This window comes from Panthera onca, chromosome E2, assembly GCF_046562875.1.
Source record: "Panthera onca isolate mPanOnc1 chromosome E2, mPanOnc1 haplotype 2, whole genome shotgun sequence".
Classification (NCBI taxonomy): Eukaryota; Metazoa; Chordata; class Mammalia; order Carnivora; family Felidae; genus Panthera; species Panthera onca.
In genome coordinates this window covers 56,591,392-56,606,198 of record NC_138353.1, presented here as the reverse complement: position 1 = coordinate 56,606,198, position 14,807 = coordinate 56,591,392, and the positions used below count along the sequence as shown (strand labels likewise).

Sequence of the window (14,807 nt, the reverse complement as noted above, 5' to 3'; positions counted from 1 at the left end):
CACAGAGCCCAGTGCGGGGCTTGAACTCACAAACCACGAGATCACGACCTGAGCCAAAATCAAGAGTTGGACACTTAACTACCCAGACGCCCCCACTTTCTCACTTCTCACAACAACCCTCTTTAAAAAAATTTTTTTTGATGTTTATTTTGAGAGAGAGAGAGCGTGAGCAGGGGAGGGGAAGAGAGAGAGAGGGAGACACAGAATCTAAAGCAGGTTCTAGGCTCTGAGATGTCAGCATAGAGCCTGACATGGGGCTCAAACCCATGAATCACGAGATCATGACCTGAGCCAAAGTTGGACAACTAACCGACTGAGCCACCCAGGCATCCCAATAATCTCACAACAATCTTCTAAGTAGGAATTATCTTCCTTATTTATGGAAATAGAACCTGAGTTGCAGAGTCTATAGGCAGCTTTCCTAGTTACACCTAATTTTTCTGGAAAAAATTAAAGTGTACTTCACTTCTAGTTTTCTTTTTTTGATGAATAACTGTGTAAAATATTTCAAGGCAATGGCAACTCTATTTGCTGTATTTCAACCTTTCTTCATGCTGTTCTTAGCTGAGAATTTTCTCTACAAGTACAGATACTTGTGGTAGCACAGAACTCTGAAATCATTACTTTAGAGGATCTATAATTGATACTTTTTATTCAAACAGCATTTTAAACTTTCTTGGCTTCTTGTCACCCACTGTTGATGCCCTTAACACTCCCGTCTAGACCTGTTCCTTCTACAAAACTCACCTGTTCTGATGGCTCCCATCTCTTTTGCGTGGGTGGCTCTCTAAGAAAAACCTCCTCACCTCTCTTCCCATCCCAATTTCCCAGCTTCTCATGCGACATCACCTCCACATCCTACCCCCCCTCCCCCAATAAAGACAACCTGGGAAGAACCCTTTGAAACCTGTTCCATTTCAATGGAATACTCATTCCTGGTTTCTGGACTAGAAATCTGATATCACCTTTCAGTATTTTATGTTAAGTATGTATTTGTTTCCCTCTAGGTATTTTCTAGACTCACCCTTTCTGGTCCATTTCTATTGTCACCAGGCACACCCTGATGCCTGCAACTAAGAAAGTGGCAATGGCTGTCAACATTTTTCCTGACTCTAGGCCCACTCCATCTAAACCGACCTCGCTGCTTGGGCATTGGCCCACGCTCTTACCCTGATTTCTGCCACAGCTTTAGGAGGCCTCCTTGCCTCCCCCCTCATCATTGGAGGCAGTTTCTATACAGCCATAGGGGTTATCTTTCTAATGCACAAGGGTTATTCTGGAGGCAAGGAAGCAACGTAATCAAATCAAACACCTTGGCATAGCATATAGAGCATTTCAGGATCTGTTTCAGGATCCAGTCCACAGATATGTGAGTGCCTGCTCTAAACCAGGCACTGTGGTAGCAGCCAAACATTCGACAAAAGAGCTGGTACCAACCTTAGAGCAGTGGGTGCCTGGCCATTTCTCTGCTCCTAGCTTCGCATATATGGAACCTGCCAATCTAGCCTTTTCAGTGTCTCACATATTCGTATTCTTTCAGGCTTCTACTGGAATGTGTTACCTTTTCCAATCAACAAAATGAAAAGGCTGCATGCTGACTGGGAGAAGATATTTGCAAAGGACATACCCAGTAAAGCGTGAGTACCCAAATATATAAATAACTGATATAACTCAACACCCCCCAAAATAAATAATCCAATTAAAAAGCGGGTAGCAGACGTGAACAGACATTTCCCCAAGGAAGATATACAGATGGCCAACAGATACGTGAAAAGATGTTCAGCGTCACTTATTGTCAGGGAAATGCAAATCAAAACCACAACGAGATGTCACCTTGCACCTGTCAGAATGGGTAAAATCAAGAACACAAGAAACCGTAAATGTTGGCTCGAATGTGGAGAGAAAGGAACCCTCTTGTACTGTTGGTGGGAATGCAAACTGGTGCAGCCACTCTGGAAAACAGTATGGAGGCTCCTCAAAAAGTTAAAAATACAACTACCTTACAACCCAGCAATTGCACTACTAGGCATTTATCTACCGGATACAGCTGTGCTGTTTTGAAGGGACACATGCACCCCCATGTTTACAGCAGCACTATCGACAATAGCCGAAGCATGGAAAGAGCCCAAATGTCCACTGATGGGTGAATGGATAAAGAAAATGTGGTATTCTGGGTGTTGTATGGAAACCAATTTGACAGTAAATTTCATATATTAAAAAATAAAAAAAAAATAAATGAGGAAAAAAAAAAAAAGAAAATGTGGTGTATATATATATGCAATGGAGTATTACTTGGCAATGAAAAAGAATGAAATCTTGCCATTTGCAACTATATGGATGGAACTGGAGGGGATTATGCTAAGCGAAGAAGTCAGTCAGACTTCACTCATATGAGAACTTTAAGAGACAAAACAGATGAACATAAGTGAAGGGAAACAAAAATAATAAACAAAACAGGGAAGGGGACAAAACAGAAGAGACTCATAAATATGGAGAACAAACTGAGGGCTACGGGAGGTGTGGTGGGAGGGGGGATGGGCTAAATGGGGAAGGGGCTTAAGGAATCTACTCCTGAAATCACTGTTGCCCTAGATGCTAATTTGGATGTAAATTTTAAAAAATAAAAAAATAAAAAATGGGAATGGGATTACAGAACTGTGTTGCTTTTCCTCAACTCCTCCTTCATCACTCCGTAGGGATCCCCTTGACCAAGAAGCTCCCTGTGACCAGCACGAAGGCTGGACAAGGGCCCCCTCTGGGCTTAGTTCCATCAGAACAGTTGTGACATTGCACTGTGGTCTTCTTCTTATTGGCCTATCTCCCCAAATCACTCATTAGCTCATGGAACACAAGGCCCAGGCATTATTCAACTCTGGGTCCCCCGGACCAAGCCCGGCGTCTGTGGACGAATGTCTGCGTGCTACGTCATCATGCCATTTCCTCCTCAAGAACCTATGGGGTCTTTTGGCTGCCGCCTCTGTGAAATGACTCATCTGGATGTTGAGACGCTTTGAAGATATGACTGGCTTCCATCCAAACAGGTTTCCACTTGCTCACTCACAGGGGATGTACCGCTTCTCTCTCCCTTTCTTACCGCCCGCACCACACTCCCTCCTAGTCTTGGTTCCTCTGCTCTGTGTTCTCGGGCACCTTTACCTCCTACCCTGCCGTGGATGCAAATCCTACCTGCCCTCCAAAGCCAAACTCAAAGGCTGGCTTCACCATGAAGCCCTGTCTGCCTATCATACACCACACTGACCGTGCCCTTCTCAGACACCTGATCCCGTAGGCGGCTTGCACGTCAGTACCTAGCACACGGAGACGGAGTCTGAGAGTTCTTAGTTCACCTGTTATCGAGTGTAACGAAGGGCACGTAAAAGGCCCTGTGAATACTCATTTTGATATACGGGACTCTAAACTGAAGCTTGGGCCACGAACCGCGGGCTTTTGAGAATAAGAGGGAGAGCAAACCTTCTCAGGTGATCGATAACGATAGACATCTCATCTTCACCAGCTTAACCTCCAAACCGGCTCTGAACCCCCCCATCTCAGCCAGTGGCAGCTGCTGTTAGCTTTGGGTCTGAAACACAGAGACTATCTCCAGAATCTGACCTCTTCTCTTCTCCTCTCCCATTCCGGGTCCAAGCGCCCGTCATGCCTACATGGTCACCAGTCTCCTGAGAGGTCTCTGTACTTGTGTCCTTGTCCCCCACGTCTGCTCTCAACAGGGCAGCACGATCCTGTCACACTGAACCCTACCTGGCCCTTGGCAACAGCGTCCCATTTCACACACAGTGAAATCGGAGGGTGGTGTAGGGCGACCCCCTTCCCGTCCCGCCCACTCTCTCTGGTCCGACCCTCTTGGCCCTCTGGCTCCTCCCTTAGAGAACTTCAGGGCTCCCTTCTCCACTGTCTTCATGTTTCTACTCCAATGTCACTGCTCCGGGGGGCCCCCGAGGGCTGCCTCTTGAGAACTTCAGGACCCTGTCATCCACCATCTGTTCTGTGTTTCCTTGTTTCATACATAAATAGTACGTCCTCATCCCCCCAACCCCCAAAGTGTACTACGTATGTTACTCAATTTTCTTCCTTTCTCTGTGAGCGTATCAGCGGCACAAGGAGAGTGGGTTTTGTGTGTTCGCTGCTGTATCCCCAGCATCCAGAAGGGAGTCTGGCACCTGGATGTTGCATCATTAGCTTCTGAATGAACAGCAATTGTTCTGCGATCATGAAGCTCCTCGCTGAGTGCACCTGATGTCTTTCCATGGTCTCCTGTGATAACAGGATAAAAGCTGCGGGGGCAGTTCAGTCGCCAGGTTTGGCGAGGCCCTCTGGGACAGCATGATGCCAAGACAAAGGACGTCAGCGTGCCTTCCTGGCCCTGGCGCCTACCCCGGACGAAGCACAGTGAGCTCACCACTCTGACCTCTAACTGGACAAAGATTGGAGAACCCGGCGTATAACTGACTCACCGTGCGTTTATGCGTTTGCTTTCCCTGCCCCCGCCCCCTCACATTTGTATTCTTCCCAAGAACACCTCCAGGTGTTATCAGAGGAAACGTAACACGCGAAAACACACTTACCGCTGAGACGTATACACTTGGTGGCCCTTTAAAAACTACTCACCACTGTCGATTGCCAGGAAGAGGGCGGCATACACGCTGTTGTGGACGAATGGCGACTCACGGTCCAGCACGGCCGTGGTGTCAACGGTCCCATTGATGGGGTTGATATTCAGCCAGCCGGCTGGGTCCTTGTAAATGGAATACCTGGAAGAAAATCCCAAACAACATCATATTACACTCAGCACAGATTCAGGAAATGTTCACCGAGTACTGGGCACAAGCTCTCATGCTAGGTACCTGGGAGAGAGGGAGAGAGAGAGAGAGGGAGAGAGGGAGAGAGGGAGAGAGGGAGAGAGAAAGAGAGAAAGAGAGAAAGAGAGTGAGAGTGAGCACACAAGCAGGGGTGGGGGGTGGTGCAGAGGGAGAGGGAAAGAGAATCCCAAGCAGTCTCCGCGCTGTCAGCATAGAGCCCAGCCCAGGGGGCTGGATCTCACAAACACGTGGGATCATGACTTGAGCCGAAATCAAGTGTCCACGGCTTAACTGACTGAGACACCCAGGCACCCCAGGTGCCAGGTAATTCTGGTTTTGTGTGTTTTTTTTTAAAAATTTTTTAATGTTTATTTATTTCTGAGACAGAGAGAAACAGAGCATGAGTGCGGGAGGGGCAGAGACAGAGGGAGACACAGAATCCAAAGCAGGCTCCAGGCTCTGAGCTGTCAGCAGAGCTCGATGGGGGGCCCGAACCCATGGACCGTGAGATCATGACCTGAGCCGAAGTCAGACGCTTAACCGACTGAGCCACCCAGGTGCTCCTGGGAAATTCTTAATACGACCCCCAAAACATCATTACAGTTAGACTTGTTCATTTAGAAAATGACGGCTGACCAACTCTGTGCTGAATATTTGGTGCGTGCACCACCTTTGTGCCTCACGACAAGCCTGTGAGGAGAGAGCTCGTATCTGCCGGGTTCTCACAGAGGCAGAGTTCATGGCTGTCCAAGTCCGGTTGTGTTTCTTTTATACCCTGGGTGCGTCCCTGTGCAGAGCCGGTGGGAGAATCCCTACCATGGAGATACAGGTAGGACCCATGGACGCCTGGAGGCAACAGCCATTACCTTTGATGGAGGGTAACCCTGGGGACCTCACAGAAGATGTAGCATCTGAACCAAGGCCGGAGGAAAGGGTGGGGTGCTGTCAGAGATTGAGAGGGCAGACAGGTCAGGAAGAGAGAACAAAATGAATTAACACATGGAACAGAGAGATTTACTATGTAGCAGGATCCTTGCACAGAGAGTCGTGACACTGAGGCTTTTCTTTCCAGGAAGCAACTTTATTCGTGCCGGCATGGCTCAGTTGGGTTTGTACCCGAAGAACTGAGCCCCAGATACCACATCCTATATTTTTTATACATTTTCTATTTCTTTGTCTCTCCTATATGGTAACGCACAAACATGCAGTCTGATTAAATGGTCTCATGTTACAATGTCGTGAGGGATATTGTCATGTATGCGTGTAGCCAGGTTGCCTTGAGTTTTTTTTTTCCCCTCCCCATAAGGAGGGGACCCTACCACAACTAGAGCATAAGCTCCACAAAAGCAAGGACATCTGTCTGCTGTCATGACAACAGCTCTGAAAACATTGCTCAGCACATACACAATACTCAATAGACAGCTGCTGAGCGAATGAGTGTTTAGGTGTCAGAAGGTGGATGGTTGTGGTCCGAACATACCTTCTCCAGGGGACACTGAAAGGAAATGAGTTTAGATAGATTATAAAGACCCTGAACCACTGTCGTAAGGGGTTTGGATTCTGGATAATGGGAAACCTTCAAAGAATTAAAAAATGTTAGTATTTTTTGAGGGTTTTGTAAAAGTAACCCATTCTCATTCTAAGAAGTTCAAACCAAATGTGCATTAGGTAAGAAATGAAAATCCCACCTACCAGGGAGATTCTAACTGAACAGGACTCCGATTTCTTTGAACCAAGGGGCTTGGGTAAAGGGGGACTGTATCCCAGTGACACATGGCAATTTCTCCAATCACTCTGACACCCGAGCCAGAGAGATGCTTGTGTTTTCCTGCCATTCCCCACCAATCTTTGGAATATATGCCCCTGAAGAGACATGAAAACCGATGGGTCATCAGTCAGGCAAAGGTGCCTGAAGTCGATCATCTCTGCCTTATACTGCCGGCTTTGGTTCTGAGAATGTTTAAAACCTGATTGAACCGTTAAGAGTTTGGGGCAAATTGCCGTCTTCGTCTTCACAGTGGAAAAGACGTCGCATCTTAATCCTGGGGACCTGTGAATGTTACCTTATGTGGCAAAAACCTTGCAGGGCTAATAAAGTGGAGGAATTGGAGGTGGGGAGGTGATTTTGGATCACTGGGACTATCTGCAACCACAGGTGTCCTTTTAGGAGGGAAGCAGAGAGAGATGTGAGACACAGAGAAGAGAGCCAAAGTCCCCGTGACCGTGGACGCAGGGACTGGAGTATTGCAAAGGAGCCTTCCCTGGTGTTTTCAGAGGGAATGTGGCCCAGCTTGATTTTGGCCCAGTGAGGCCGGCTATGGGTGTTTTGGACTCCAGAACTGGGGAAGAATCAATTTCTAGCCCCACCAATTTTGTGGTGATTTGTTATAGCAATTTGTTAACGATCATTTGTTACGGTGACGATAGGAAACTAAGACAGTGGGTATGATATCCCCACTTACAGACGAGGACACTGAAGAGCAGAGCACACACCTACCGAGGTCATAGAGTCGGAACGCGGACCCAGAGCCCCGGCTCTGAACCCCCACTCTAAGCTGTTTCCCAGCTAACTTGCTAAAGCGTGGTCAAAAGATAATTGCCTGAGGTCTAAGAACGAGTTATCTCCAAGGACAGAGCGAGGATGACTCCAAGGGTAGTGGGTCGCTTCTTCATGAGAAGGCGAGACTCAAGGAGCTGTCCACATGTGTGTGGCCAAGGAGAAGGGGACTGCCATTCCTGACTTGGAGGCGATCTCGGGGACCGGGCAATGTGACTGCTATCCGAGGGAGGCTGTGGTCACAGAGAGGAGGGGTGCTCATCCTGGGGCCTCGAGAAGGGAGTTGAGGGATGAGAAATCACTGGAACAGCCTCCAGGAGACACGCAGCACCGCACACGTGGTCCCAGCGTGACCACCAGCTAGGGAGACCCTTCCGCTTGCTCCCAGGCTCTGTTGCAGCCTCAGCACCAGCCTCTGGACGTCCCAGGGCTTCTGCTGGGCACTGACAGACCCTCCAACATAGTGTCTCACTTTAGTTTAGAGAGGACGACTCTGGTTTACTGCAGTCCCTCGTGAATTTGGGGTCCCGTGAACAGAACTGAGCACCTCTGTGTGCGCCAGTCAAATCAAATCACATTTTTATGTTGCAAAAGTAGATGAGCCAGACCCTGGACTGCTGAGCAACACCAGGGGTGGGCCTTGCTAATGCTTCCTACAAGACATCAGGTCTGGTCTTTCTAGAACAACCTCAGGGGTGCAGTGCCCACTTAATCATGATAAACCAAGTGTTTACTATGCACCAGGCACTTTTCTAGGACTGCCCTGTACCTACTCTTTCAGCCTCACATCAACCCTGAGAGGCTGATAATATTATTATTCCCATTTCACAGACAGGGAAACTGATGAGATGCTGGATGCTCTAGATCTTTTCATGGTCTTACTTTTTTTTCTACTAAACTCCAGCCTGTAGATGTCTTCGTTCTCGCAGAACTCCTCTCATTTAAAATCTACTATGCACTTCACTTAATTTTATTTTTAATGTTTATTTTTGAGAGATAGAGAGTGCGAGCAGGAGAGGGGCAGAGAGAGAGGGAGACACAGAATCCGAAGCAGCTCCAGGCTCCGAGCCATCAGCACAGAGCCCGACGCGGGGCTCGAACCCACGAACCGCAAGATCATGACCTGAGCCGAAGTCGGACGCTCAACCGACTGAGCCACCCAGTCGGTCCTGCTTGTGTGTTTTTAAAAAAACCTTAAGTAGAATTTTTATTATATTTTTATTATAGTTGAACATCTGACTTTGGCTCAGGTCATGATCTCAAGGTTTGTGAGTTTGAGCCCCGCGTGGGGCTCTGTGCTGACAGTTCAGAGCCCGGAGCCTGCTTCCGATTCTGTGTCTCCCTCTCTCTCTGCCCCTCCCCTGCTTGTGCTGTCCCCTAACATAATTAACTATAAAAAGATAAAATAAAAACATCCGTCTCTCTTTTCGACATCGATTTACATCTCTACCTGCAAACTTCTACTTGTCTTCAAAGACCAGGCTGAAATGTCCCTTTTTGGTCCTTCTGTAAGAGCTCCCCAGTGAGAATTAGTCACTTCCTCTTCTAGGTCTTTGCTGGGCACAACCATAGAGTAAAAAGCCTGTTGGAGATAATAGGGGCCCTTGCAGGCCGGCTACTTTCACCAAAGTCCACTTCAAGACGTCTGGATGAAGTTCAAGTGCCATGCTAGCACATACTGACTGTGCCCGGCCCTGTGCCCAGGTCGTCAGAGTCAGCACCAGACTCAGTTTTGGGGTTCCCAGCAACCAGATGAAGTTGGCCTCATCCCTGTTTTACGGATGAGCTCACCAAGGTTCGGAGAGGCTTAGCAACTTGCCCAAAGCAGCACAGCCAAGAAGTGGCAAGAAGTGTTCCCATCAGGTAACAAGTTCACGGTGGATCCAGGAGTGACTTCAGATAGTTCAATATTGGAGATAATCAAAAATTTAAATGGACCGTATTTTATTCCCTGATGACTCAAATCAGAGTTTAGAAGGTAAATAAAAATGAATTAAATTATCTAGGCTTTTCATGTTGGCAAGGAAACAATACTCTTTGTTTCTCGCTCAGTTGTGGTCTTGGTCTCCTGATGCTGCAGTTTCACAGGACGATGAACATTTCTGCTTCTTCTCTTAGATAAGGAGCAGTTCTATTCAGTGGAAAGCTTTACAGACGTGAACTTGGAAGCTGGCCCCGGTGCAGTCAGCCTGACCCCGTCACCCTCCCAGAGAAAGCAAGGGCCTGAGCGTTTTACATGGTAGCTACTCACGATTTTTCTTCCTTAAAAAACCAATCAGGTATCCATTGCTGTGGCTGTTTTCTTGTGTTGTCACATGGCCTTTAATTTTGTCTCCCTCTATTATTTATTTTGTTTGGCGTCTCTTCCCATCGGAGACCTTGGGGAGGCACGCCCTTGTCCCGGGTCTCCACGATGCCAGCTTGCTATTTCTACTCAGAATCCCAGCCACGGACAGAGGACAGGGGCCACCCCACTGACTGAGCCCAACGTCGTGTTACCCTGTGCCCGCACAATGCAAGCTGAGAGCTGCGTGCCAGAGCCTGAGGGTAGGTGTGATTTTCCCCAACCCTAGAGCTTTCCACCCCACAGGGGTGAGCAGCTCGAGACCAGCAGTCAAGCCGCTTTTCCACTTCCTGGGTGATGGGCCCTTTTGTCAGATCAGCCCTTCTGACCAATTCGCCAGACGCTCTATGTAAATTTCTGACATTTTCAAAGCTGTCTTTTTAATAAACCTTTTGGTATAAAAACACCAGCGTGCAAGATGTTTTCCATGCTTTTAGGACTGAAAAATGCATACGGCTTATTAAATTGGAATTTCCGGGCAATTTATCTGTAATGTGAACTTTGCTTGTTACAGGGGAAGAAAAATCAAATTAAAAACGGGACTCATTTCAGTCTGTAATGTAGCTTCTCAGGAGCTGCTCGAGTGCTTTCGGAGATTTAGCCTTTTCTGGGTGTCGGCCTCGGCCGACATGGGGCAGGATAATTAGGAGGATCAGACCGTGTGGGGACATGGGGTGGGGCATGTCTGACCATGCTTGGGCCCTGCACCTCTCCTGGGAAGCAGGCTTACTGTCAGCAGGGCCCCAGCGGAGCGGGAAGGAAACTGCCAGGACAGAGGCCAGGGCCCGGTATTTCCTGAAAACGATTTCCAGAGCTCGGGTTGCCCGGCTCAGACCCTCATGGGGCCCTGGTAGCAATGGGGAGGAGGGAGAGACTCAAAAGGTTCGGCAAGTCTCTTCTGTAAGCTTCTTGGGTTCTTTCTGTGACACGAGGGATCTACATTTGTTCAGCACGGACACCAAAACCACACGGGTTATCACGGCCTTCCTTTTGTGTTAGACTTAAAAATGTTACAAAGCAATATACTATTAGTACAGGAATACCCAAGAGGACCAATGCCATATAGTAGAGCACCAGAAATGGGCCAGTTATGTAGACAGGTTGACAAACAGATACAGATGTGGACACAGAAACAGATGTGGACACAGAAACAGATGTGGACACAGATATCGACTATAATATACATCTACCATCTGTAATTGCTAAATCGAGATCTATCAATCTATCTAGACAGACATTTTATATATACATCTATGTACGCATAGCCATATATACGTTTGAAAATTTGCTATTGGCTATAGATGGCATGTTAGATTGTTTGGAAAAGCTAGATCATTCAATAGACTCTGTTGACTCGTTATCCATTTGGCAAAAAATAAGCTGGGTATCTTTCTGATGTATTGGACCCTCGGGCATATTAGAATATAGGTGAATGTATACAGAGAGGTCTGGGTGTCTATTTACAGACAGGTAGCACGGATCACTTGGGGAAGGAGACTTGGGCTGGGGCTGGTGTCAGAGGAAGTCAGTCCAGGATCCCCCAGGGCTTTGTACATACACAATAGAGAAGCACTTGTCCAGAGCAAACACTCATGGGGACCCGTCAGAAATATCCTGGCTGGTATCATGTATCGTAGGGAGGGTGGGTTTTTTTAGACCTACACATGAGTCTCACTGTAGTTCACTCTCAAAGAGGGGTCGGCAAGGATGGGAGGGCCTAGAAAAGGAAAGCTAGGAAGTGAAGAACACAGAGGCATTTTATATTCCTACCGATGGAATATTCGTCCTGAAGGAGGCAAAGAGCCTGTAAAACCACGGGGAAGGAAGGAAGCAGGAGGCATACCTTCAGCCCCCCACTGAACTCCAGCCCAACGGGCCCCCTGTGTCAGATGAAATAGCTGCTCGGGTGATTCAAGTCAACGCCTTTCCTTAAAAACAGAACTAGAGTGTAATAGAATTCCCAGCTGAAGGAAGTGCGTGGTTTTGAAATGGTTCACGTAGCTCTGGCTGTCAGTGCAAAGGAAAGGCCCTATTTCCAATCTCCCGACCAAAATACACAGAGCAGACTAAAGGGCCAGCGAATCTGACAATCCTGGTTGAGTTAGGCAGCCAAAGCCCATCACAGTTCAGCGCTTGTGGAGAGCCCAGGGGCAGTCAGGGGACCAGAGCCAAAGACATCAGTCTCAGTAACAGGAAGAACTTTATAAGGAAGGGGAGAAGGCCACAACTAGCAGATGTGGACAAGAGGAGTCGCCCACTGGGTGGCCTGGGCAAGGAAGACAGGGCTAGGGCTTGCCCAGCCTGGCATGGGGCATTGGGCGTCCACGGCTCAGTAACAGCTGGGAACAGGGTAGGAGCTCTGGGCACCTCTCAACCCTTCCCTGGACCCCCCTCTCCCCAGTATCCTAGAGTTCCTGGCGGAATCTCGTGGTCATCCTGCATGAGGCTATACCAGATTCCAGTTCTGCCCGTCATGTTCTCTTGGAGGCTGCCATATTTAGGTGGCACGAGGGCAAGGCTTGGTTAGTTCTCTCCAGACATTCTGACCCCTACCATGACAATAGGCAAGGCACAGCCATACCCAAGGAGGTCACCTTCTGCCCCCGCAGTGGACCAAAGTGGGTTTGGTGGGAGTCCGTTATCTCTGGGCTGTTACAGGAAGTAAGAGGTAAGACCCGAGGGATCATTGTTTGCTTGGACCACAGCACTGTACCTCTTGGCTTTTATTCTATTTAGTACAATCCGTTCTCCAAAGAGCAACCAGGGCGACTGTTTTCAGTTTTACATCATATCGTGTGAGTCTTTGCTCAGGATCCTCCAATGACTTCCCATTGGGCATAGAATAAAACCCAAACTCCTGGCCATGACATCCAAGGCCCTAACTCCCCACACTCATTTCCAAATGATTTCCTTGCCCTCCCACCGCTTGGAGGCATACGGGCTTCCTTTGGTTCCTTGAAAACACCACATTCATTCTAGCCTCAAGATTTTCCATTTGCCTCATGGAATGTAGCCGCTTTAGATGTCCTCATGCGTGTCTCACCACCGCTGAGGGTTCAGCCCAAACACTGAGACCTCTCTGTGCCCGGCGAGACCACTGTACGTGCTCTATCTCAAGTCTGTGTCCTTACCTGGCTGGCTTCCCAGCATATCGTGTAAGCTCCTTGGGGGTAGTGACTGTATCAATCTTACTCAACTCTCTGTGTCTAGTACCTAGAAGACTGCTTGGCACCCATGGTGTAGGTTGAACGAATGAATGAATGAATCAGAGTACGAGCCTTCCTCAACATCCTTTGACTGCCCCATGTCCTGGGTGACCCAGAGTTTTAAAGGAATTTTGTCCTGAGGTGCCTGTCCGTCCCTTCCCCATGGACAGACCTCTCTCTCGAGAAGGTCGCCAGACCATCTCTCTCTCATGACAGCCAAACTCCCCCCTAAATGCTGCTCCAGACACCCCTTCGGTACCAGCTTCCAGAGCCCTCTCCCGGGAGTCACGCAGAACACGCTCAATTCCCCAGCAGCGAGGTGTGACAGCACATGTGAGGTGCTGTCCACCAGGGATGCTTGCTAGGGACCCGGTGTCCAGGGTTTTCCTGGTGGAGGGGGCCAGTGCCGGTCCTGCAGGCACCCTGCAGGAAAATCGCTGGGTTCCAGAAGGACAGCAATTGCTCAGCCTAAGCCATATTTGTTTACACAGACACGTCAGGCACAGGGAGCCACTCCTGCCACTGAGGGTGGCGAGAACCCTCCAGAAATCCAAGTTTTCGAGCACCAGCGGGGAGCCAACCCAGTAAGCAGACCTTTCTGGAGGCCACGGACTCAGGCTTGCTGTGTGTTAACTCTTTTCTGCACGGTGCGTGCCCAGAACAGGGAAACTGACAGATCAAAAGAGATGAGACTCGTTTTTAGAAATCATGTACTTTCTAGTTCTCCTACCTTCTTAATTCTAGAGGCCATGTATATATATAGAAGGAAGCTGGACGTCACAAAGGAACGTGTGTTGATAGGTGGCTCCAACCCCTCTCATGTTCACCTAAGGACACACTGACTAGGTCTCGTGTATTCACTGCAGAAAATTCAGGCAATACAGACGAGCAAAAAAGACTACCGTGCAAACCACCCTGGTCTACCTTCAGAAACAAGCACTATTCAAATTTTGGTCCGGAGGCTTCCAGCCTATGTAGACATATACACGCGCACACACGCACGTTTCTAACATGACCCCACTGCTCACTCACTCATTCTGAGTAGATATTTACCGAGCGCCTCAAGTACCAGGCACCAAGCTTGGTTTCGAGTCCGCAGCGGTGGATTCCCTGCTTTTCTGGAACTTCTACTCCAGCGGGCGGAGGGGATCTTGCTTAGTAATTGCACAAATGGTTATTTCGTTACACTTGTGAGGAGGGTGGCGAAGGCAGTATTCACATAACACGTTGCGTTGTGTGCTATGAGGGTTTTCTATCTTCAGTGTTTCTTTTCTGTTGTATCTGGAATGGGGAGTCCGCGTTTGTTGATCAACAAGGTGATGCCACAGGATGTATGCACATGATTGAACGTCATTCACTACCCATCGACCTGGGAGGTAGATATTATCACCCCCATTTTACGGATGAGGAAACAAAGGCTCAGATGGGCCAGCAGCTCGCTCATATCATGTGGCTCTTTTGAAAAATTATTCATTCATTCATTCTTTCTTTTTAAGTAGCCTCCATGCCCACCATGGGGTTCAAACTCACCACCTCGAGATCAAGAGTCACAAGCTCGACTCACTGAGCCAGCCAGGTAGCCCTCCACCAGCCAGGTGGCCCCTCGTGTGGCTTTTAAATGGCAGAATGGTGGCTCCAGTGCAGATCTCTCTGTCTCCTGAACACAGTTGCTATGTTTTGTTGGCCTTGGAAATAGCCCACGGGGGGTCGGGAATTTCCTATGCCATTGGCTCTCCAGTCTTGGCATATAGCAGAGTTACTGGGCTTGTTGGGTATGAGAGGGCCTCCTCATTTTTACCGAGCCCTCCAGCTGGTTCTGGCTCACCAAAGCTTGAGAGCCACCGTTCTGTGAATCATGATCAAACACAGAGCTGTGCCCCGGG

At 48.5% G+C, this 14,807-nt stretch overlaps 1 protein-coding gene across 3 annotated transcripts in view; it reads right to left on the bottom strand.

The window, feature by feature from the left end:
* Positions 1-14,807, bottom strand: part of CDH13 (cadherin 13) — a 1,089,618-nt gene that overhangs the window by 29,132 nt on the left and 1,045,679 nt on the right. For all 3 annotated transcript variants that reach the window (XM_078439088.2, XM_078439089.2, XM_078439090.2), the window contains one exon: positions 4,627-4,769. In XM_078439088.2, coding sequence (XP_078295214.1) covers positions 4,627-4,769 — 143 coding nt within the window. The remainder of the gene's footprint in view (positions 1-4,626; positions 4,770-14,807) is intronic.